Raw genomic sequence first — 26,028 nt, forward strand, 5'->3', positions numbered from 1 at the left:
GAAATGGTGCTGCGGTTTATAGTTGTTTAAAGTGCGCTAGCGCCAGTGATATTCTAATGAGAAGCTGAATTGTGGGGCGCTATGCAAAGAGAAAAGGACAGGAGCGATAACGGCCACAGCCACAGCGGTTTTAACAGCAGAGCTGTTTAAGCTCGAGGTTGGTCCGTTGGCGTTCGAAAAAAGATACGAAGAGAAAAGTACCCAGCGCACGCGAGCGTGCCCCTCAGGAGGAGCGCCCGGCGCCGTCCTACTCGACCTTCGACAACATTGCCCAGCGTTTGTGGCATGATCTCTCATGTGCTCTTCCCTTCACCAGTTCACGTGCGTTCGCGCCTCAAGTGGGAAGCACAGAAAAGGTCGCGGTAGAGACGCCGAGTTCCCGCAGCTGGTTGCCGCCGATTGTAGAGCGCGCTAACGCGGTCCACTTTGGGGGAGATGCGAAAGCCTGCGGACAAAACGATCCGGGCCTGCCGGTCATGGAGAACTTTCAGCGGCAAGTTCAGAAATCTATGTGAGGGGCAAGAGGCATGTATCCTACGAAGGAAGAAAGGCCGCCAGCTCTGCTGTTTTTTTCTTTCTTTCTTTAGTGTCAGTTTCGAACATCACTGAAATCCATGCTACATGTAATAAAAAAAACACTGGCTTTACCTAAGCCAGCGTAGCATACCTAAAAGCGGCGCGTAACAGCTTCTGAACTTGAGGCAGCCACTCAGAAGTACATAGTTGGCGTTTCGAGATCTCTACAGTGCGGCGAACACTTTCGCAAAAATACTGCCTTGCTGACCTTCCATCAACGCCCGAGTATCGCGCCCCCATTCGAGACCTCCGTATTCCATGGACGACCAAAAACACCAGGGGCGGTATTCTCGAGTTTTGTCCCTTTTGCGTCCCTTTCAAAAGTGTCCCTTTTGGCAAACCCTGATTGGCTAAAAGCAAACAACCGGAAGTGACGTAACGCAAGCGCTGCAAACCTTCTGCCAACGCTCACTGCTTAACCGGAAGTACGTCACGATGAAAGGGACGCAAAAGGGACGTTTTCAAAAGGGACAGTTACGAGAATACCGCCCCAGAAGAGTACTCCATTGTCGTTTTGAAGCCGGAAGCCAGAAGCCGTATGCGAAGAAGATGGCAGTGGCAAATTCTTTTTCAAGTTTCTCTGCTGTTTCATCCGTCTTGCACCACTAATGGACGCTGCGCCAATTTTTTTCAAGGCGACAGTCTTTCTTGGGCTACTCAAACACGAAAATTGTATGTATGTATGTATCGCGCTGTGTGTGTGTGTGTGTGTGTGAGAGAGAGAGAAGATAAATTTATTATCAAACAATCCTGATATAATAAAAAGTAACAACCAGAAACAATAAAACAAGTCCAGCGCCTGTTATCACAAAACCCACACAGCCCGAAAGCTAGCAGTTACAGACACTTACAGAAACACACAGAATTTAAAAGTGGGCTGCAGCCAAAAAATCAACACAAACAATTCAGAGCTTAGCACGCGATTAACACCCCACGGCAACCAGGGTACAAAAGCATTCGCTACAAATACAAAAATGCAACAATATACGGTACAAGGGTGGCGTTAATGTCATAACGAAAACTGCACAATATCAACCAATTTTAACAAAATAACCAATTGTAAGAACAAAACTTCCGAAGGGCATAAGTCTGGAAAGCTGGCATAAATAAAAACCTTTTTTTCGACACAGCTAGAAACCGGATAACCAACCCAGCCGAAAGTTACAATGAATTCTTGAAAGAGATGTTCAAATTTTCACTCGTAATAAATATAAAAATACCTTCCAAATTTGTCAGCATTGTTGCGTGCTAAAATATTAGGCTTATTGGAGGAACTCGAATACGTAACTGGGGTATGCATTCTTCTTTTAAAAGTAGATACGTGCTAAATTTTTGCGACTGCAAATTAAAAAAGACCGCGTTGAAAAATCTCTTAATCCTCTGAAGCAAATAAGGATTGCAGCCTAGCCTCGCGCTCGTGGCTCGAGCGCAAAGTCCGAACAGTTCCAACAGATGGCGCAGCAGTTCGAACGCGGCAAAACTGAACTCCGGAAACCTCCAACGGGTGGACCGAGAAAGGGGAAGAACGGCGGCGTAAGCGGGCGCAAATGAGACAGGAGAAGCAGTTACGTGGCAAGGGCGGCAGGGTACTATCGTCTTTCGACGACATTTGCAGCGGTGCGAGCAGAAGCGTGGCCATTTTTGTCCTCTCTTCTTTATATAAAGTACGGCCCACATGGAGCGAATATTGAGGGTGGACATTGCCCAGCGGCCGCAGGTGCCGGTACGCACCATGGACATTTCGCTTGCCTAGACCCCACACATCCTAAGTCCTCTGCCACGGAGGACACAGTGCTTTCCTCCATGCATCTAGCCATGCTAGCTCGCCGATTAAGTGACTGCGTGCTGTTGCCGGGGCCACCGGGCAACATTCGCCATTTTTATTCCCTGAAACTTCTTTCTCTCCATGCGGGCCACGCTTTAAGTGTTTCTAGGCTTCAGCCCCGAAGGTTGTTTTTGCCTCCACTAACGCAGGCATTGTTTGCTTTGTTGCACCTCGTCCCCCTCTCTTCCTAAAACAGTTCCAGATAGGACTTGTGGATTCCGGCGTAATGGCGGAGGCGTCCCTCGCGGAGTTCCGCAACATCGATGGTCTAAGCCGTGCGGTTCGCCTTCCGCCCCAGGTGTGTGCCCACTTTTTTTTTCTTCCTTAGAACCCTTTATGCGTGAACCTGATGGCGGTTTGAACCGGTGCTAGCGCACTGGAGCTTGGCACAGGTGCTTGTTGCAGGATGTTCTTGTTCTTACGAGAAAGGGTGTGAACAGCGAATTTTTCGGCACAGGATCCAACAGGTTTCATGCGGGTCCTTAAACCCTTGAATTTGGAAATTCTTATATGAAGGCTGTGTGCTTTCTGTAGCCTTTCTAGGAATAGAATAACGCGCCATTGTTTTTCCCATCACTCTCGCACAGCAACGAACTGCGAAGACTGCCCACTACGGGTTCGAGCGAGCCAGGTGTCTCGCCTGCGCCGCGTGTATACGCCTGTCCCTTTAAAGGGAAACTATAACGTACATAGTTGAGGGGTTTATTACGTGGGCTACCACGATACAAAACACCACACTGCACTACGTACCTAGCCCCTGGGCAAAATACCCGTTAGCGTCTTCTCAGCCCGGCATCGGGTGGCAGTTAGCGTGTCCGCCTGCGTATATGCGCCGACGCGATGCTCGCTGAGGTAAGAAGAGGGGGGAGGGGGCTCACAGTGACCGCTATACATTTAAAGCGTCTCGGCTCCACCGGGCGGCACCAGAGCTCATCCGCATATATTAGATGGTGCCAGCCGTCACAGTGCGGAAGCGGGCAACCCACCAAAGGCGTGGAGAATTCCCTGAGACTCACCGGACATCCTAGATTACGAATTAGCGCAATCAAGGCATGCGCAAGTCAAAGTGGTAAGTGCCGTGACCCACGCTTGTGGGAAACAACGGCCAATGCAACAAAAGGCCAAACGTGGCCGAAATGCATTAAAGGGGTACTGACAGCAATTTTCGGTGTTAATATTACTACACAGTTCGCTCCCTTTCTCAACAGAATACCCTGGCTGAAATATGAGCGTCCTGCGACGCGTGGAACATAGTTCAATTTGATCTGATTTATCGCGTCTACGGAACAGCACGCGGAGCGGTCCGCAGCAATGGACATCAGCGCGGGATTACTCCGTCGGAGGGAAAAGAAGTGACGTAGCCGTCTGCCTCGGACGCTCGTAAGAAACCGTGACGTCACTTCCCGGGCGGCCCGGCGAGCGGCTTTTGGGCGCTGGCGCGTTTACGAAGCGGTACACGTAGCCAGAACAGGTTAACCGCTGCCCAGAAAGGCACTCTTGCCAAAAAAAAGTTCCACACGCAGGAAAGGAGCCGATAATAAAGCCGAGAAGTGCATCAGAAGCCGCCATCAAGTCTTTTAATGAAAGCGGTCATCGCATTTCCGCCGCATTGCTAGGCCTAACCCCTTCAGGCAGCTCATCCGCTCAGCTCCGGCGGTGGGGCGGTCGAAACGCCTCCTCCGGCCTTTGCAGTGTTTTGACGTCCGCACAAAACGGTGAGGTCATTTCGTGATAATGTCACACGCGCCCTCCGGGCTGGAAATGCGGGAAACCAAAACAGACGATTTTTCAGGCCGTTCAAAGTCATTGCACTGCGCTCAATAACTTCAGGGTAATCACATCTGAAAGAACTGGGCTAAGCCGGAAAGCTGCACCTGGTCTTGCTTCATTCAAGTAATTATTATACCAAATTTGTTTGTGAGTAGGGGGCAATGAAGTTATATTTTTACAGTGCAGCTGTAAGTCGCTCGCTCGTGTGCATTTCTACTTTGTTTTGCGACAAAGCCCCAACTTATTCGGGAAACTGCTGTAGGTGTAAATCCAGAGTAGACATCCCGGGAAAAATTATGGTGTGGCCTGACCGACTTATCACGACAAGTTCATTTACTTGTTCTAATTAGGTAATCCATAGAGAAATGGTAAACGCTGAGGAATTCTCGTTTGTTGTAAACATGTGAACATCTACGGGATGAGAATGGTTACAGAAAATGGCTGTAACTCTTGTTTTGCTGAAGAGACCACGAAACATATAAATGAAGTCTGACCTCTGAGACACCGAAATGGATAAGTGAAGTCTGACTACTGAAGCGGCTACACGATCGTGGGAAGTTTTATCTTAGGCGATATCACGGGTCGCAGCTTTACTACGAAGCTTTACTACAGCTTTACCAGTCGCAGCTTTAATACGAAGAACCTGAAGCCGCTGCTTTTAAGACATTCCATTAGCGTCTCGAAAACAATGCAAGAGAACCCGGCTCCGGTCTTTTCCGGCTCCGGTCTTTTCCGGTACAGGACGTTTCGGTACAGGACGTTTCGGTACAGGACGTTTCGGTACAGGACGTTTCGGTACAGGACGTTTCTGTATACGGTCTTTTCTGTATACGGTCTTTTCTGTATACGGTCTTTTCGGTGCACAGACATTTCGGTGCACAGACATTTCGGGACACGGGTATTTCGGTACTAAGACGAATTCAGACGAGCACTTAGGCTGCGCACAGAGTTGACGTGTAGGTGGCAAGCACGCATATCGTATCTATTACAGATGTTCTTGTTAGCAATTCTGCGTTATTTTACGCCAGGAAATGGTTATGTGGCCTGGACCAGAAACAGGCAGCCTCATGTTTGTCCCTTAGAATAAAACTGCAGCCCTTTCAAATTTCATGACTATATTGAACTGGAAAATAGCTTAAATCGCAAATAAATACCATATTGTTTTCCCTGGGCTCGTCGGGACTATGTCCGTTCAATACGCTCGCAAACAAGACACAATCGACTCTCGATAATTAAAAGGAGTTTAATTAGAATTTTCGCAAGGTTCGTACAGGTCCTTGAAAACCCTTGAAATTGAGAATTCAGTTTTCAAAGGCCTTGAAAGCCTGGAACTTTTCCTTCTCCTTGAAAACTTTTGAATTCTTTGGGCAATAACGAAGAAGCCCGGATATGTGACCTGATTTTTATGGCTTACCATTCTGGCCCTGCACACTCCTCAGTGGCTAAGGCGTTGCGCTGCTGAGCACGAGGTCGCGGGTTCGATCCCCGGCCGCGGCGGCCGCTTTTCTGATGGAGGCGAAAAGCAAAAACGCCCGTGTGTACGAGATTTCGGCGCACGTTAAAGATCCCCAGGTGGTCAAAATTAATCCGGAGCCCTCCACTACGGCGCGCCTCATCGCCTGCGTTGCGTCGGCGCGTTAAACACCACAACCAATCAATGGCCCTGCACACTCCCCATCAAAAACGTGCTTTTACAATTTCAAACCAGCTTAGGAGTACAGGCAGGCTGCTTTGTGCAAGGGCTCGTACAGAATGAAATCCCGGCATTGGACGAGGGGAAATTAACATAGGTCCCCTTCCCATGTTCGATTCTTTCTGCCTTGCCTTGTCCTCCTATTCATTTTGCATATCCTTGTGCCCCAGCTATGCCCCACTGTTTCGAAAATGAACGGTGCTGACATCCCAGAATGACATCAAAAGGAGCACAGATAAGCTAGACTGTGAATGTGAGAACACGGTGCATCAGCTCCCAAGCTATGGTGGAATGTTTTATTTTTACATGTGTGATGGCAGGAAACGCCAGATACCGCACCCCATCCCCACTGTTGAACATACATTTAGAGGATGACAATGGAAGGAGGTATTAAGGCCCAAATTTTAAAACCTTCCTTACCTTTCTAAGGTCGCCTTAGAACTCGCAAGGAGGCCTTAGTTCAATTTCGGAACGTTCCCTACTGAGGCGTCCTTACGAAAAGCTCCCTTGATGTCTCCTTACTGCAAGGTCGCTCGCAGGCTACCTTGATGCGACCTTACCCTCCTCTTTCAACTGGACGCACACTTCTCCGCAGCACTCGGCACACGCCTCGTTAGGCCGCACGGAACGCTGGGAGTTCCGTAAGGCAGTGCTGCGGGAGGAACGCGACGGCTGTGGCGTCCGAGTTTATTGCTTCGTACGACAGCTGGGCGGACTTTGCTCGGTGTTGCCTGCGGGTGGACGACTTCATGTGCGGCGACGTGTACAGATATCCATCGCTCACGATGAGGCAGCCGCGAGACCGCCTTTACCCGATGGAGCTGTACAGCGACGACGAGTTCTCATTCCGCTACCGTTTCTCCAAGGCAGCAAGGATGAAAATGCTGGAGGAACTCTGCCTGCGCGAGAACTCGGACAGAAGGGGAGCCCCACTACCGACGTTGCTCAAGTTATTAGGCAGTTCCCCAAGACGTTAGGGGAACCCAAACGCAGCGCGCTTGCGCGCGGCGAGTCCCCTACGGCCCACAACCGGCTTGCGTTGCTCGGCTCGGCTCGGGTGTTGGGAACTTTAGGCTTAGCATCGGGGCGGATATTTGATCGCCGCTATCTGTGCAATTGCAAATGACAATCCTTAACGCAACTTTTCACCACACTGGCATCCCTTTTCTCGCATGTGAAAGTTTATTTCAGCTATAATTGCCGCTTGAGCAATCGGTGACCAAGACTTCTGCCGTAGCCTGTTTCGATGCTTCCGCGCAGGTAGCGCCATCTTTCGGCCGCTCGGCGCACCGCGCGCCGCGATGATTGACAGGTCGGACCAGCGAACCTCCGCGGCCGGTCAGCGTAGTGTTAGCAGTGGTAGCATCGCGGCAGATATCTGATCGCCGTTTTTAAATAAGCGCTGATAACGATCCCTAGCACAATTTTTCATCGCACTAACACCTACTTTCTCGCATGTGGATCTTCTTTTGACGGTTGACGGTGGTCGCGACCTCGTCAACGTTTCGCAGCCCACGGTCAGCAAATGTGCTCTGGGAAGTTACGCAGGCGGTGTGCTTGCGCCTGTTCCCAAAGTGCGTGCGGCTGCCAAACGCAACGAAGAGGAAACGCTAATGAGGCGGAGTTGTTTTACATTCCGCGGACGAATGTTGGGCATGCTGTTGCATTCGTCGCAAAGCCGCTTCCACACTTTAGGTTTCGCTCGCAGCGACTCGGCGTTGCTCTTCTTGCACTCCACAAAGTTTTTTTGTATTTTAGCGCCAGTTCTTGGAGATGTTCTTTTTTTTTCCTTCAGTGTAATCCACTTTCCCGGACATGGTTATATTGGCCCTACGCTCGCACAAAACGTTGGCTCGCACGTTTCGACGCTAAATGCGATGTTGACAAAAATCAACGTGAGACTGTTGCCAGACTAGATTTGACTTACCAGCAACTGTACTAGTAACCGACCGGTACAACTTGTTTCAAGAACTGCGCAATAAGCAAACATTAAATATATATGCCCGTATAAATGTAAAACACGACAAATTGAATGCCTATCGCGGCTAATAAAGGCACATTTTAAGAACAAATTGCGCTTACCCTCGCACCCATGTGCACGAATGGCTTCCTTGACGGGAGTAAGGGCGCCCTTTGGTAAGGGAGGTTGAGGTAGGCTTTAAAAATGCGGATCGGAGCTGCAAGGTCGCCTCACTGTAAGGGAGCATGAAGGGCTCCTTCAGTAAGGTGAGGAAATGGGGTAAGGTAAGGAAGGTTTTAAAAGTCGGGCCTAAGTTATGTCCCTCGCCATTTTCAGAGGTCGAAAAAGTTCACAATGGCAAGTTTTTTGTAAAGCTCTCTGAATATTTTTCCGGGTGGCACTAAATTTGGCCACTTCCAAAGGGTGGAGTTGTTCCAAAGAGATTTTTCTCAATGTCATTTTTTGTAATGCAAAGAAGCAAATGTTTTGTGTGCGAGCAGAATAGAACAGTTTGGTACATGTTCTCCCCTGCACTTTTGAAAATACCTTGACAGGGCGTTGGAAGTCCTTGAATATCCTTGAATTCTTGTGTTTGAATCCTGTACGAACCCTGCTTTCGGTTACCATGATGTTGTGTTGCGGTCGCCGCAATTATTCGTGCAATTCGATGAAAAAAATTGCCCCATAATTCGAAGCCAAGACCAATTATGTTGATTATTGCATGGTACTTTCAATAAAACTATACTGGTGGCCGTAACTTCTCGATGAAATTCAATTTTTTTTGGCGCCAAAACACCACCGTGCACTGTTATGTCGGCGCCGTCGCAACTGAAAAAAAAAAGGCTCGTTGGACCTGTTGACGCCTTGGACCTTTTGACGCCTTGGACCTTTTGATGCAATGGACCTTTTGACTCTGCTGTCACAAGACTGTGGGAACTCTTGACTCATTGGACCTATTGCCCAGAAGCGCCTGCGGGGTAACTTGGCAAAGAATGCTACGCAAGCAAAGAAGTGTAGCTGGAGCCATAATTCTGACAAGGGGACTTATGCCGCCGTGTCTAACTAAATGTTGGCTGTAACAACGGTACCATTTTCGGGTATTTCTATTATTTCAGACCTTCGTCTTCTGGTAAACATGAGTCGTAGGTGGGTTTCTAAGCGGCAATGTGGTCCTCAAAACCTAGTAACAGCGCTAACAACGCGATCAAGAAGACACGAAGAAGCCACAGACACGGCGCCGTGTTTGCGCCTTCTTCTATCGCCCATTATACGTTAAAAACCCGTGAATTTCCGTCAAATAAACCAGCATGAACCCTGTTTGAACTAGGGTTACCCGTGACTGTTAAGCTCATTTCAGGTCCCATTCATAACATAAAGAAAGACCCGTAAAGGGTGCACCCTATTCACGAATATCGAGTTCTACTACTGCTGCCGCTACTACTGTCTGGTTGTAGATGGCACCTTAGCAGGCAAGCGAGCCCTGTAAAATGTTTCATATTTTTCGAGCATTATTGTGCATGTTCTGCAGTGATAGCTGCATGTAAGGCAGTGACGCAATTTGTTACACGTGTTGCCGACAAGCCAGTCAGTCGTTGCTGCTTCGTTGCCCTGGGAACGTCCACTGCAAATGCTGTCAATATGGCGATACCGGCCGTTCAACAACTTCTAGGTCATTGCATAGCACTGCTGCTACCAAGATTGAGTCAAAGCAGGGCAGGATGGTATTGGATGCAGGTAGGGGTGGCTTCTCACGGGCTGACTTTAAGCTCTGCTGTGGCTTCTATGTGGCCATTGCTTATGGCGACCTCTGACGCCATTGACACCCTGTACCTCTGCTGTCCGAGTCGTCGGCTTGGTGTAGTTTCCTGTGTAGTGGTTTATCGATGTGTGCACTTTTGAACACTTTTGATCAAACGTGTGAGCTCAGTTTACACCGAGTTTCTAAAGGAATGCCAGGCACAACTTGTACGAGGAATGCGAAAGCGAAAACATGCAAAGATTTTCCGAGTTGCCATTAAGCAGATTACCGGCTCATTTATTTTATGGATTTATTTATTTATTTAAAAGGGAAAAAAATATGGAGGAAAAAAGGTGGCTATCCTAATTCAAAATGTGTTCATAAATGGCGCAACCTGTTGATCCTCCGCCGAACCTTCAACTAAAAAGAGCTTGCGCGAATGTCACGATCCCCGGCTGGCTTTGAGATGTCCAGAACCGTTACACTCCTCATTGCACTGGGGCAAACACCTGTGTGGGCACGAGGACCGATCAATACTATGGTAAAGCTCGGGCTGATTAGCTGGCAGGTACAGAACAGGTACAAAAGCGGCCACCGGCCGCGGTGGCCGCTTTTCTGGTGGAGGCGAAAAGCGAAAACGCCCGTGTTTTCGAAATTTCGCCGCACGTCAAAGATCCCCAGGTGGTCAAAATTATTCCGGAGCCCTTCACTCATCGCCTGTGTAGCGTCGGCGCGCAATCAATCATTCAATCGATAAAACACACACAATCAATGAACCAATCATTGAACCAATCATTGAACCAATCATTGAACCAATCATTGAACCAATCAGTGAACCAATGAGTGAACCAATGAGTGAACCAATGAGTGAACCAATGAGTGAACCAATCATTGAACCAATGAGTGAACCAATGAGTGAACCAATGAGTGAACCAATGAGTGAACCAATCAGTGACTCAATCAGTGACTCAATCAGTGACTCAATCAGTGACTCAATCAGTGACTCAATCAATGAATCAATGAATCAATCAATCAATGAATCAATCAATCAATGAATGAATCAATCAATCAATCAATCAATCAATCAATCAATCAATCAATCAATAAACCGCACAATCAATCAGCTGCACCAGAATGGAGACAGCCCCCTCCACGTTGCGGAAAAAAAAACTCCCCTGTCTGTGATATATCGAAGACCGTCGAAGAGAGTGCCACGACTCGAGCCGCCCCCTCCCCGGGAGAGAGTGCGCAGCTTTCGTCACGTAGGCCTCATCGAGTTGAGAGGGAACGATTATGCGCCATTTTTATCGCGCGTAGCATCGGTGATAGTGGGACAATTCACTTTCATGGGACAAGACTATTCCAAAATACATTACAAGTAGTCGGTGGTAAGTGATGAAGGGTCCCTTTAAATAGTGGTGTTGCGCCGCTATCTGTGTGTGTTAACAGGCTCTCCTTCTGAAGGCTCGCACATCACTGGTGCCCCCCTTCCACGAGCATTTATTCCCTGTAGGTCGGCAAGACACTGTGTCGGTTATAGATAGGCCCATGAGGCATTTCAGGTTAAAAAGTGGTAAGGGAAAAAAATGACAACGCATCTGCCAGCTTCCTTGCAAATGTCGTCTAAAGACTAAAGTCCGTCTGCTTCCCCTGAATACTAAGTACGATTTGAGTACAATACGTGTGCAATACGAACCGCGGAAGGCAGCGGCGGAGACTAGCAACACCAGAGGGGCCACCTGGCACTTGCCGTGAAAAACGCATGAATGTGCGCGTGGCCTCCGCAATGGGCTGCCGACGGCGAACCAGCGGCAGCAGATCGCGGAGGCCACGATGTGCGTGCCGAGAACCGCTGCCAGGTGGCGCCACCAGTACCGCAGCAGTGCCGTCGGCGTTGCATTTTTTTTAAAGCAAAGCATTACTACTTTCGTCCAGCGGAGAATGCGCAAATGACCTTTTCACCGGAGACACACCCCCGGCGGCACACCCCTCGAAACGCATCGTGTGATTCGCCGGGCACGCTGTTCCTGCGGGCACCGACAGCGGTCGCCACCGTCGCTGCGGCCGACGCAGCCAACCACACCAGCAGCCTCCAATGCATGCGGCGCTGGGTCGTTTTGGGCAACGTGACTAGTCTCGCGCCCGGCGAAGAGGAACGGTGCGTTTGCCATGAATGAACGCCGCGTTCGCCCGGCCTCCTTCTGTGAGCGTTGCACGGAACCGAACGGCTTTGAGGCGTGCTCGGCAATACAGCTACGTGAAAGGTTAACCAAGCGAAACCAAGCCTCAACCAGACTAAGCCAAGCTTTTGATTTGCATATCCGAGGTTAGCGGAGCTATGCGGCAGCCATTTTTTTCTACGGTAAATTTTTATACAGCGGCCGGAGAGTTTGCTCTCGCAAAATTCAATCATCCATGCATCTCTTTTATAAAGGAACATTGCAAATGTTTCGTATGGATTGATGTTTTGCCTCAAGTGGGCGTAATGTTTTGTTTTTGCTCAACAATTTCGACAAGTATTTCGACAATTTCGACAAGTTCGACATTCCAACGAGAATCAGAAGTTTAGGAATGGCGTTGCGTGTTAAACGTCTTGTTCAACATCTGCGCTAACTTTTGGCCGGCCGGCTGAATCGAGGGACTGGCAGGCAGACGGACAGACAGACCACAATTTCCGCGTCCAAGTAGCACCAAAAAGGCTATCGTCTTTAAAAAGGAAATGGCAGTGGGACTCAAAGTAACCTAGTGAGAAGTAGTTGAGCCAGAGAAATCTGTAACTCTGCCAACCGGAACATGGTGCAGTGCAAGCGAGGCGCAGTATTGATGCAGCACGGCCGGTGGCACAAGCTGCTGGAGCCGGATGAGTAAGCCTGCAAGCAGAATGCTTGCAAGAAGGCTTGGAGCATCGCTGCAGTTCTGACTTGGATTTATGCGGCAGAGATGGCGGCCGTATCTCGACGCCCATTCCACGATCACGCCGCTTTACCCTTGGGTGTTGTACGCACCCCCCCCCCCCTACACACACACACACACACACATACATTCCAGCATATTTTCTTCCAGGCTATTACCTTCCCCTGGCTGAGTGCCGAGTTGGAAGGTGACGTTATGTTCTGTTGCCGCAGGCCGTCATCTGCAGGCTGAGGGGATTGTCGGCGTACGAAGGAGTCACCATCACTCCGGCCGCCCGAGACGAGCTCTGGAACCAGGTCAAAAAAAGCCGCCTACACGTCAAGGTAAGCAGGCCGGAGGAACAGCGCTTCTACAGAGGGCATGCCAGCCAACAGGCATTTGGTGTGGGGAGGATTCCGGTGGGCTTGAGATTACCCTCGGCATTCGCTGCGTGCGAGACCGGAACAGTGTTTGTTGATTGGCCTGTGCTTTATTCCCACAAGCAACCTCTGCTCCCCTAGCAAGTCGACACGCAACGATTTGTAGTTAATTTGGGCTCGTCCCTTGTAGTGATAGCAACTGGGGAAAATTGGTGGCGGTGACCATAGCAGAAAAATGCAAAAACCGACACCGCTTATAACGGTAGGAAGGAATCTTCCATTTGCGTGATAAGCTGGTGTTTGTGCTTACATTCCTTGCATGTTTGTGTTTTTATTGGTGCCTGGCTTCCAAGCTCAAAGAGTAGTGTTTTGCAGTGTTGCGGAATAGGAAGCCCCACTCCTTTCCAATTCAACTCCGAGGAATTAAAGGCTCAGTGGCTAAGGCGTTGCGCTGCTGAGCACGAGGTCGCGGGTTCGATTCCCGGCCGCGGCGGCCGCTTTTCCGATGGAGGCGAAAAGCAAAAACGCCCGTGTGTACGAGATTTCGGCGCACGTTAAAGATCCCCAGGTGGTCAAAATTAATCCGGAGCCCTCCACTACGGCGCGCCTCATCGCCTGCGTTGCGTCGGCGCGTTAAACCCTACAATCAATCAATCAATCCGAGGAATTAAAGCTTTCCACAATTCTATTCCTTTTATTCCACGGAATGCCAAAATTTTGATCTTTCCCATTCCTGGAATTATCCGGGAGTTCAAGTCCACCCCTGTAATTCATCAACGTAGAAACTACCTCTTAGTGCATGCGTCGCGTTACCTACGAACGCAACACAACGCTGACGGCATCAGACGCGTTAAGAACTCCGCAAACATATCCATACACGTGGCCACAGTCGAGGAATGGTAGGCGCTTGGTGATATGTCAGTGCTCGCAGATGTAGTCACACACGGCGGATATGAACCATGCAGCGCCGTGGCCACGTGCATCGATGCCTTGGAGCGCGTCTCTCTCAAAGCAATATAAGGAAGCGCAATGATCATAAATGTGCTTTGGTTATACGTTGCCGTCATAAAGCATGTCTTGCATTGTTAAATTAGAAGCTCGAACTTTCTGCGCTGCTGTGGTAGAAAGCTATCATCAAAGACGAATCATTCACTAATTGATTGTGGGCCGATGATTTCTCATGCTCGACGTGCGCCGAAACCACGGACACTCGACGTGCGAAGTACAGAGCGTCCACTTGGAAGTGCCGCACCACGTTCATGGTCGAAACACATTAGCGGAAAGGGACGGCTTCGTGGGCGCGTCTGCGCTTCGGGAATCGGTCTGGGTGCGAGAAGACTCCCGGATCGGCCACTCCGCCCGCACACAGAGCGCGTTTAACCACACCGAAGTTGGGGGTGGTCCAACGGCATCGTCCCACTAGGGCGGACAGTCGCGTTACGGCGAAGAGTGCATTACGGCTGAGCTTGGCAACACGACGAAGAGTCTCACTCCGGCGAAAAGTGCGTTACGGCTGAGTGCCGCAACGCGGCGGAGAGTCTCAATACGGCGAAAGGTGCGTTACGGCTGAATGTCGCAACACGGCGGAAGGGGGACAGTTTCAGCCGTTCAAATGCTCTGCAGTTAGTTTCATGCAACATTCGCGAAAGACGCAAAAAAATAAAACAAGTGCCCGAAAACAATGAAAATGCGGGAAAGATACAGAGGGATCAAGTTAAGTCGACAGTTTTTTTTTAATTACGCGATTAGATGTACGTGAAGACTACCTCTACCGAGAGGTTATGTGCCCAGGGGGACTCAGAATGAGGTGGTAATTATAGATGTCGGTGCCCGCTTCACGTTCACGCCCGCTTCATGTTCACGCAGTCGCAGATAAAATGCCCGCTTCATGTTCACGCAGTCGCAGTTCGAATCTCCGTAGGGGCGTTGGATGTTCTTTTTTTTTTTTCCTAATACTGTCTAGCGCTTTTGAGATCTGAAAACTAATGCTTTCAGCACAGGAAACGCCACAGACTCACGAAAAATTGCCTTACGACGTACAACACAAGTCGCTCCCAGTCACGGTAGCATGGACGGTAGTAACGGTCTGCTATAACTCTTAAAACTAGCCTTCCCGGTACGGGCCGGTAACGGGTACCGTGTACCGTACCGGAACCGTTTTTCCGATCTGCTATAACTCTAATTTCTGCATTTCGGCTTCCTTAACGGCACGGTGTTTATTTATGGTAGGTTACCAATTCTTGCCCTGCTGTTCTCAACGGCTTACTCAATACGAACTAAAGAAAAAGAAGCGAGTTACAAAGCTAGTCCCCGTACGGCCGGTTGGTTCGTCTTCATCTCTCTTCCCTCTTTCCATCTGAACATGTCACAGGTTTTCAGCCCACAAGCTTCCAATTTTTGGCTAAGGCCACCTGTTCTTTTTCTTTTTCAGTGACATCTGTATGCATAGTAGTCGCCAGCGCACGCCTAGTGAAAACAGGGCTTTCAGAGACTGTTTTAAATACAAGGCTAAAGACAAGGTTAAAGATAGCTATAGTCCCCTCGTGTTCTGTTGACTTTATTCCCTCCAAATTGATTTTGATACCACTTATTCTACCATTATAAGGCTTTTTTTTTTTGCGCCGGAGGAGAGAACTGGGATGGTTCTAGTTTGTGTACCGCACAATAGCGCCGGAACCGCTACACATTTTTCTGGTTGCCACAAGGTGTATATTTCACAATAGCAATCTAAATATACTGAACACAACTAAGGGATATTGGGCGCGGGGTTATGGTTGATGGCATAGCGAACATTATTGTAATACAAATACGTAGAATATATATGCTTGAAAGATATCAATTAACACACAACGAAATCAGACAAGTGCCCGAAAACAATGAACATGCGGGAAATACGCGTCAACGTATATGTGCAGGCTCGTACACGTAACGCACAGCTCTGTCAGTGTTGCATGAAACTAGCTGCAGATCATTTGAACGGCTGAACAACTGAAACTGTCCCCCTTCCGCTGTGTTGCGACGTTAACGCACTTTTCGCCGTAGTGAGACTCTCCGTCGTGTGGTGACGTTCGGCCGTAACGCACTATTCGTGATACTCTCCGCCGTGTTGCGACGCTCAGCCGTTATGCACTTTTCGCCGTAGTGAGACTCTCCCCCGTGTTGCAACGCTCATCGGTAATGCACTCTCCGCCGTAACGCGACTGTCTGCCGTAATGAAATAGAACCAACTCACCTAGAAGGGGCCCTGAAGGGAAATTTCCCTCTCCCCTCTTGACAGGTGGAACCCCAAAACCCCGGCGCCTTTTGTCGCTTCCCTTAGTGGGACGATGCCGGTGAGTTTGGCGCCCGCAGTACGTGGACTGTTGACAACAATGTAGCCTCCACAGTAGGTAGCTTGTGGTATGATATTGTTCCCCCACGGCGCGCGTCTGCCGCGTGAGGCCAATGGCAGCGCGGCGCGCGAACGTCATGATGATGTTGCGGGCGGGAAACATGCTCTGACGCATCGATTCGCATGCCTCTTTTCCCGAAGACGCGGCTCCCCCTGCCCGCACACCCTGTGGTCAAACGGTGGCGGGGAGCGGTTTCCGGAGCGCGTACCGCCATGGAGACGCATGTGCGTCATTGAGATCCGGTTTTCTGCGGTGTTTCGGAAACTGCTCCCCACCGTCATTTGGCGGAATCCGCCTCTGATGATGATGATGATGATGAGGATGATCATCGCGATTGGTTTCCGCTTTGTAGAGGGAAACAATTCATTGCGGTGTGGTGCCACCTAGCCTGCCTAGCTGAAGTTCAAGTGGCAGTGTTCGCCGGCGTTTCTCCTCCGGCTGCGTTCTCGTTGTATGCACGGCAATCCCACATTACGGCGAGGAGCAGACGAAGTTTTTAGATGCAGAGCATCTGATTCACTCGCCTTGTCCCTCCGGCGTCGTTGCCGTCGGCGTTGTCCGCCCCTCCCCCATTCTCCTGGCCGCGCCAGCTGCGCTCTCCGCCGCTCACCCCCTCTCCTCTCCGATAGCGAACACTCTCTCGAGAGGGGCATTGGATTGGTTTTCGATTGGATTGGCTTGCATTGGATTTGGATTAAAGTGGATTGTGTTGGATTGTGTTGCGTCGTTGCCGCGGCACGTTGTGTCATAGCCACGGCAGACGCGCTGGGAACGGCGCATGTGCAGTACTCTCTCTTCCGCAGTTTCCTCTCCTTCGGGCGCGCTGCGCATATAACCGGTGTGCCGTTCTCCGGCGAAGCAACATCCACGCTTGGCTCAAACACCTAGAGTCCACGTCGCTTTACAAGTACGCCGACGTCGTCATCGACTGGGACCGGCTTACGCAGTCCCCTCAACGTTATGCGCGCTAGAAAATGCGGTCCCTTCGCCGCTCCGCCTATGCGTCGGGTTCCCGCGAGGGGAGGTGGGAGTTTTTTTTAAGACAGTAGTCTTTCTTGGGCTACTTACACCCAGAAATTTAGGTATGTCTGTCTGTCTGTCTGTCTTTTATTATATATTATAGCCCTTTAGCTTTATGTCTGTCTGTCTGTGATTCGGTTCAGCCACCCGGCCAAACCAAAACAATGCCTGCGCAATAGTCTTGTATAGTCACAGCTAAATCTACCCGTCAAAGTCCGGTGTAATGTTCATACTTGTCAACATTGTTGAAGAAGAACAAGACATTACGCAAATATGAGACAAAAAATTAATACAGAAGTGGTATTTGCAGTGTTCCTTTATAAAAAATCGTACATGCTTGACTTTTGCGAAACTAAATACTTCAACTGCAGAAAACAAATTCACTCCGCCGTCGCCTGCTGTCGCCCGCGCCACTATAGCTTCTGGCGCCATTTTAAGAAATCAACGGGCAGCAGTTACGAAAGGTTCCACTACATAGGTTCCACGATCTGCTTGCAACGCACGTGGAGTAGGAAAACGCGGTTCTTTATACGTTGAAGTAGAGCGCCTCGATTCACGCGCGTCTTCGCCGTACAGCAGCGTTGGCATCGAGACACCCGGTTTGGAGCAGTGGAACGCGGGAAATTTATAATTATTTAAGCAAACCTTTGGCGTCTTTACCTTAGGAGGAGCGCGACGCAAGAGCAGCAACACGAGAGGTGAGCGGGAAAGCGAAGGGAGGCATTTACCTGGCAAATTCGATAAAGACTATCGTCTTTTGACGACATTTGCAAGGAAAGGAGCAGATACGCGACCAATTTTTTTGTAGCGTAAGCTACACAGGCCGAGGTTGAGCAGTTTCGCGTGGGCCGTGAAGGGCCGTTCTGCGCAAGCGCGAGGAGCATTGGATTGGATTGGTTTGGATTGAATTGGATTCACTTGGCTTCACTTGGCTTGACTTGGATTTGGACTGGATTAAATTGGATTGTGTTGGATTAAAAACCAATCCGATTGGAGTACGGGTGTGTAGAGAATTGAGTCTGCACATCCGCCGGTCTGCGCATTCCAGAGGAGTGACGTCATAGCCACGGCAGACGCGCTGGCGCGTGCCTAGCTGTGGGCCTCCGTTGCGCAGTAGCCAAGTCTGACGCTGCGCCGGAGCCGCTTGATAGCCGTTTCGCGTGGCTCCTGGAGACCCGTGTTGCGGGAGGAGCCATGTGCTAGGAGCACTGATGACTGGACTAGACTGGGTTGGGTTGGATTGTATTGGTTTGGAAATAGTTTTAGCAACAGTAAGCGTTATAATCAGCTAATCCTAGACAACCAGGAAACCTAGGAATAACCAGCTGAACCTTAGCTCACGCTACGTATATCCTGGCATAGCCGAAGTAAGTCACTGGTAATTTTTTCTGTGTGGTGCTATAACGCCCTAAGATGACAACCCCTGGTCAAGTACCAGGTGGCTTTATATCACTGAATGAGGGCTGGGAGAGGAATCTCGGACCGATCCGTGTGAGGTCCGAGCAGCAGAGCTAGCAGTACTTGGGGTCGTCTGGCATGAACTGAGATCGCCAGCTCAACAAAGGCCGGCAGTTCGCACGCGAGGGCTATGTGTGAAATCTGATGCATGCTGTGTTGACATTGCCCTAAAAGGTACAACCTTGCCACAGCCTCTCAAAAATACTGCACATAAGTGCAGTAAATTGCTTAAAAAAGGGAGCTCCAGAAGTGCAGAGCGGTGCTTTGGGTGACCTGTGCCGCACACGTCCTAAAGTGTAGCAGTCCATTCTAGTTGAAAAATAACACTGAGAGATATGCGCACACACGCGGACACGTACACAAACGCGCGCACGTACACACATGTACACGCACGCACACGCACGCACACGCACACAGCGTTATGTAACAGCATACCTGTTTGGGCAGAAGTAGGGAAAGCGTGCAGCGCTAGCGAGCTACAAGCATTGCCTACAAATCACTAAAGTCAGCAGCGCTGACTGGATTGATCCGCCTGTCGCAGATAGTGAGACCATTTCATGAAAAAAATACTCAGTACGAGCTTCTACATCTGAGGGATCTCTGCACAAGGAGGTCATCTGCGGCACAGAAAAAGGCATAGTTCTTCCTCCGCGCAGCTCTTACGCTCGCAGTTACCGCATGCTCTGCGCGCATCCATGAAATGTATTGCGATGTTGCTTTTAACCTACCTTGCTCCGATCGCTTCTTTTTAGGTGCGACTGCATCTCATTCACTCGCCTTGTCCATGCAGCGTAGGCGTCGTTGTCGTCCGCCCCTCCCCCATTCTTCTCGCCGCGCGAGCTGCGCTCTCCACCGCTCACCCCCTCTCCTCTCCGATAGCGAACACTCTCTCGCGAGGGGCATTGGATTGGATTCGATTGGCTTGGATTGGATTGAATTTGGATTGGATTGGATTAAAGTGGATTGTGTTGGATTGTGTTGCGTCAGAGCCGCGCCACGTTGCGTCATAGCCGCGGTCGTTCCAGCACCGGCGTTCCGATTTCCATCGATGCGTTGAATGGAGCCTAACAATTCTTCTATCGCCCGCGCAACCGTAACAAGCACCGATCACTGTGATAACAGGAAGGCTAGCACCACTGAAGACAAGGCTGCGAAGCGGCGTGAACGTGATGCTGAACGCAAACGATTGAAGCGAGCAGCCGATTCCGAACTCACCCGCCGCGGTGGCTCAGTGGCTAAGACGTTGCGCTGCTGAGCACGAGGTCGCGGGTTCGATTCCCGGCCGCGGCGGCCGCTTTTCTGATGGAGGCGAAAAGCAAAAACGCCCGTGTGTACGAGATTTCGGCGCACGTTAAAGATCCCCAGGTGGTCAAAATTAATCCGGAGCCCTCCACTACGGCGCGCCTCATCGCCTGCGTTGCGTCGGCGCATTAAACCCCCACAATCAATCAATCAACCGATTCCGAACTTTGTAAACGTGATACCGAACGCAAACGGTTTAAGCGAGCAGCCGATGCTCGCTGTGGCGTCGCATCTCCACAGGGTTCCCCTGGCGGGAAGGTAGGGTAATTTTCACCGACCGCTATTGCTGGTGCAGAAAGCGGTCAAGCGCACTGCTCCGGCGGTCTCGGTTCCTGACGTGTGCGCAAACACCGACGGTACATAGTCCGGGTGTCACGGTAAAAGCGACGGAGAGCTTGTCCGGAAAAAAGAATGAAATCTAAGTACGGGAATAAATGCCATTATGTTTTTTTTTTGTAGTAAGGTACTTACCAGAAACCAAGTGTTTCCCCCATAACCTGGACGCATTACTCGGCTCCCATGGACGACCATCTTTACTTTTGCGACGGACGGCCTTCATCCATGCCAGCGGCCGTAGCCGATCGCGTGCGGCCGACGGGAAGCGATAAAGCCGACACCGTTCTCTTTTCGGCACTCGGAGTTACGGCGGAACGCAGCACAAGTTGTGGGCATTGTTCCGCGCACAACGAGCACAAAAACAATAATTAAACGATGTAAATACAACCACGACCCCTTCGCGCACATGCGTGAGCTATGGGGAATGTCGTCTGATGCCCCTGCCGGACTGCTTAGGAACTTGGCCGCTAGGGGATTGCGCATGCGCAGTGGGGTTGTGAAAGAGGCGCAGAAGACATGGTCCGCGGGCGCGGGCGACGCGCACCCCCTCTGCTCCGCTCCGTTTCGGCGTGCCTGAATGCAACTTTTGGCATACGTCATCAACGACGCTTCCGCGCCCCGCGCCATTACTCGCTGCCGCCGCCAGTTAGTTAACTCTGCACGCGGAAATCGCGAGTGCGCAGCCGAAAATATCTATAGTTCATACTAGTGTCAGGCACTAGTTCATACCACAAGCTAGATGCAGCGCTGTAGAAGCTACATTGTTGTCAACAGTGCACCCACTGAGGGCGCCTAACTCGCCGTGAAAGGGGTCCTGAAAGGGCATTCCCTTCTCGTGCCGAAGCGGGAGGGGGGGGGGGGGTATTGCTAATCGTATGTAAGGTAAAAGTTTTTGCAACCTTGCCGAACGCTCGAACGTATTGTACGTATCACATCACTTTACGTTGTCATGATATGAACGTATGCTGACATGCACTATGGGCCGCAAAAACTGTAGGTTAAATTCCAAATAACCTAACATACTATCCAGACTTCTTAGCAGTATGGAGGTTTATTGAGCAAAACGAGTCACGTCTACGGCGAAAATACCGTTACACTATGTTCGTTGAGACCTGGGGAGATATTTCGGTAGATTTCCCACGGCCATATTTTCCCAATATTCAGATATGCGTTATAGTAAAACAGCGCTCAAGAGGAGGAGAAAGAGGAGGAGGAGAAAACTTTAACAGTAAAATCGAGCTGATTAGTGGGCCGGGTCCTCAGTGCAGGACTTGGCCCAGTAATAAGAGTAACTTTCTTCAATTCATAGAACGCCATCCCGAGCAGACCAGGATTTGCTCTTTACGCCTGGAAGGGTTGGAAAACAGTAAAGAGCTGCTTGGAAATATTCGTGGGTTTCGATTCATGTTATACTGGAAACCGGCACGTATACTATTTATTTCGTTAGTTACCGAGTACATCAAGCCTTCAACACCGTTATCATGTCATAACCGTTCAAATTGAGAGTCAGTTCGTAATAACGATGGTTTCGATAGAAATTCGGAGCACAAAAGCCGCCTTCGAGCACTCGGACTACGTTGTCTGAGGCGCGATCGCGATGGCGTAGCACAAACCTTGTAATCGTATTTGCATGTGAATAAACAACGCACGCTGAGGATAAGCCCCTTCGTGGCCACAGCCATAAAAGTCATGTGCACTTTGTGAAGAAAGGAATGTTTGTCATACAGCCCAAAGAAAATATCCACACTATCTTTGCCAGGCTCCCAAACATCCCCGTACCTCCTAGTAAGACGTTTGTGACGGTGCAAAGAAATTAATACATTAGGCACAGAAAATAAACATTCATCTGATACAAGTCAACAACAACGAAAGAAATAGAAGACAGCCGCTTTATGTCCTGCTGTGCGATGGGCGTGTAGGGGCCCGCTGCTTGATGCGTAGTATTGGACTGTTCGAGTCTTCATAAGAGTATTTCAAAAATACTGTAGGGAAGCCTACGCATTTTGAATACTTATCGAGGATTTCTGAGCACTGAACCTCGCAAATAAGCTAATAAGGACGAGTTACAGGCGATTTTCTGACAGATGCTTTGAAGAAGGTTGTTCTCTCTCTCTTCTTGTGTGTTGCAAACTTGTGTAGGATACAGCTTGAAATTATTCAGAGGTGTCAGAAGCTGGCAAAAATAACTGAATCACTGGAAATGTGGTTTTTATGCACTAATTCATGAAAGCGGGTGATTTCTAGCACAGGCACTGCTGCACTCACAAGCGGAGTGTAGCAGACGACAGCGGCGCGAGTCCCTAAGCTGACGTCGAATCCAGGGGGTGCCACTCAAACATCCCACCGCCAATAGTGCCTAGAATATACTGCACTATTGGCGGTGAGATGTTTGAGTGGCGCCCCCTGGCTCTGACGTCGGCTTAGGGACTCGCGCCGCGGGGACGAGAGGCCCGCCTAGCCGATCCCGCGTATTAGTTCATTGAGGGGTGACCCCCCTGGCCGTCCCCGCACGCGCATGCGTTGGGTCCAACTACTCGCCGCGTACTGTACGCTTCCGCTAAGCTAAAATTCTCTATTGAAGTTACAAAAGGAAGTTTGTTCTCCTGAGTTTAACGTTGCTAAGTGTATGATAACCGGAAACACGCAAGAGCTCAAACAGGGCATATTTTCGTCGTTACCATTTTTTTGCCTTGCGTCTTTTCTTTTTATTCGTTATCATCACTAGCAGCCTTGGCCGACCACCCTTCTCAGGCCTATGTTCAGGCTTAGCATTAGGTAATATTTTAGTTCAACTAAATGATGTAGTACCAAGTGCGTCCAAATCTTCACTTAACCTGCAGGTACCGATTGACAGGGTTAGACTTCAACGCATGACGTTAGGATAAACGTTGGACCGTGGCATACCCGCATGTACCCCTCCCTTTGCTCAGCGCTCATTTTGCTCAGTTCGGCCGTCATTTCTATCTATTTTCGTAGGTCACTGTCCACTTCTCGCCCCGTAAATATTCATGCATACTGAGAGGCCAGACAAGGAGGCTTGATACAACGCGTTTATTCGGTGAACGACCGTCATGAAGCCGGAATGAACCGAGCACTCTGATGATGATCGTGACGAAGATGAAGGTGACTAGTTGCGGCTCTGCGTTGATGATTATTAGCGTGCAGAGGAAACAGGTGAAGTTCGGGCAGATGTTAATAATACCTAATCATTCATGGTTCTTCCTTGTTTGGCCACATTTTCGCGCCAGTCAATGGGGACGCCAGACCAACGCATACGCGCGTGAGCAACCAATGGGGATGTCTGGCCGAGACATACCCGCTTTCGGAGCCGGTGCGTGCCCTTGTTTACAGACAATGGGATTATTTCGCCTACACTCCTTGCGTTACTTTGTGGTCACGCCGACGCAGAAACGGCGCGTTTTTCGCCGCCTGAGCCTTCAGCGATGCTCACGCGTTAAAAAGGCTCCCCCGCGGGCTACCCATCCAAGTGGACCGCCTGCGAAACAGTTTTATTCCCACGTTGCACACAGTACTGCGCTCCAAAAGAGACTTGTAAACGTTAACTGAAAAGAGAACTCTTAAACTGCCATGTGGAAGTGTAACGGGGAGACAAATACAATCATGGCACAATTATGTCAACGTTATGAAATAACGACACCGCAGGTATGTCATCATTCTGGCCATTACGTTTTGTTTTCGGGGTGAAGCCCTTTAAGTGGCTCGTGCTGTCGGCTTCTCCTGTCGTCGTCGTCTCACACTACTAAAACAACGGGGCACTCGTTTTCTGACACCTCGCGCTAGAACGTAAGGTATACTAAAAGAAAAGTGTATAATGGTTAACACCGGTTCAAAATAAACTAAAAAGGTTTAAAAATTTGTGGAACGCTCGCTGTCCGCTTCAGCAATCGCGAAGCCCAAGCAGAAACTGTTTGTAGATGGGTTATAATTTGTTACACTCAAATATCCACCGGATGTCGACGCTAAAACTGATCCCGTCGGGTGGTCGGTCGAAGCTATAAAATACATAATTACCTGGTGCCGGCCGGGGCATCGTTGATCACCGAGGACGAGCTTACATGGCGTGCAGCAGGACTGCGGTGCGTTCGCGTTGCACTGCGCTCGCGTTGACCCCTGACACTACCCCAGATTGGGGCAGACCGTGCATGCAAATTACTTATATCCGGTTCAACGCAAGAGAGGGTGCCACCGACTCAGCAAGCGCGCGATTTCTCTTCCCACCGGTGCTTCTCCGGCGCCCAATCAGCGCGCGCCGTGCGGCAAAAGAGAGACTTACAATCTTTGAATACACTTATATACATTGCGTGCTTCCTTGGTTTCACGTTAGGGGAGATGGCCCAAGTTCTTTTGTTGGGATTGCAGCTGACATTTTAAAGCATTGCTTATTAATGCGGCACAGCGGGTTGCACTGGTGAGGTTTCAGTGCTTATAGTCATGTTTGTCTTGAAGCATCAAGCCAACCTTCTTGAATCACATGCTGGCTGCATGCTTTGCCATTCATTCTTGTTGCGTGCACATCACCTGAAACTAAAATGGTCATAACTGTTTCTCCAGCCTCCTGGCTTCACCGGTGCCCAGCAAATGCAGTTGGAAGTGGTTGCGATTATTTGCTATCCTTTCAACGACCCACATGTGAGCCCAGGCATTGTCGTCAAAGCGTGAGTCTAAGAAGCTCGCCACTTAGTAGAAAAAAAAATACTTGTAGCCCCTCTCCTTAGTGACCATGTACGAGTTGGATGGGAATTTTTCCTACAAGTACTTGTGAATTCGTGGATGCATGCAGGCATTTCCCACCAGAAAGAACTGGAACTGACAGCCCTGGTGTAGTGTTCTGCCGGGAACCTCCATGACGGGAGATGCTTTGCTTGTTTGTCCAAGTCACAAGTCCGATTCGTGCCAGGGCCTGCCCAATACTTGCTTATCTTGTGCTCTGGGGAATCGCTACTCCTGCCGGCAGGTGGTGAAGGCGGCGTGCGGTGTGGAGCCTGCCGTCGTGGAGCTGCTCAAGGACGAGCCGACCGGCGAACGCGTCAGCGTCAACGAGGCGGTCGTCGCGTTCGTGAGGAGCAGCAGCCAGCCTCAGACTCCTCCCGCGCACTGCTGCTAGATCCACTGTTAAATTAATGTATATAATATTGTTTTTGTGTTTTTCTCCATATGACATTTGTGGTAACAACAACAGTTAACTTTTGATACCAGAACATTGACGTAACTAAGAGTAACGCCTCTGAAAACGTGCATGTCCATCCACGTTGGTGTTTCTGTAGGCCAGTGCTACGGCATGGCGCCTGTGAATGCTAGTACGGAACTCTTGCCGTGAAGTTCAAGTACGGCTTCACATTCTACTTGTGTGGTACGGCTTCTCACAGTTGCACTTGCGTTACGGCACGTGTGCCGTCGCTTACAACTACAGCTTCAGTAGAGTTTTTTTGTTTGATGGATACATACCGGCATCAAGAGTTAGCGGTACTCTTGATGCCGGTATGTATCCATCAAACGAAAAAACACTACTGAAGCTGTAGTTGTAAGCGACGGCACACGTGCCGTAACGCAAGTGCAACTGTGAGAAGCCGTACCACACAAGTACAATGTGAAGCCGTACTTGAACTTCACGGCAAGAGTTCCGTACTAGCATTCACAGGCGCCATGCCGTAGCACTGGCCTACAG

The 26,028-nt window shown here is 49.9% G+C and overlaps 1 protein-coding gene across 2 annotated transcripts in view; it reads left to right on the forward strand.

Moving 5' to 3' along the window:
- The window catches only part of LOC144167459 (tudor domain-containing protein 7A-like), a 76,122-nt gene extending 50,500 nt beyond the window's left edge, over positions 1–25,622 (forward strand). The window contains exons 7-9 of one of the 2 annotated variants that reach the window (XM_077696717.1): positions 2,598–2,699; positions 12,688–12,798; positions 25,318–25,622. In XM_077696717.1, the coding sequence (XP_077552843.1) occupies positions 2,598–2,699; positions 12,688–12,798; positions 25,318–25,467 (363 nt within the window). In that variant the 3' untranslated portion in view covers positions 25,468–25,622. The remainder of the gene's footprint in view (positions 1–2,597; positions 2,700–12,687; positions 12,799–25,317) is intronic. The other variant, XM_077696716.1, reaches the window with a different exon arrangement.
- The last annotated feature ends 406 nt before the right edge of the window (positions 25,623–26,028 follow it).

Source organism: Haemaphysalis longicornis, unplaced genomic scaffold (genome assembly GCF_048455015.1).
Source record: "Haemaphysalis longicornis isolate Haplotype H1 unplaced genomic scaffold, Haemaphysalis longicornis Haplotype H1 scaffold_2, whole genome shotgun sequence".
NCBI lineage: Eukaryota > Metazoa > Arthropoda > Arachnida > Ixodida > Ixodidae > Haemaphysalis > Haemaphysalis longicornis.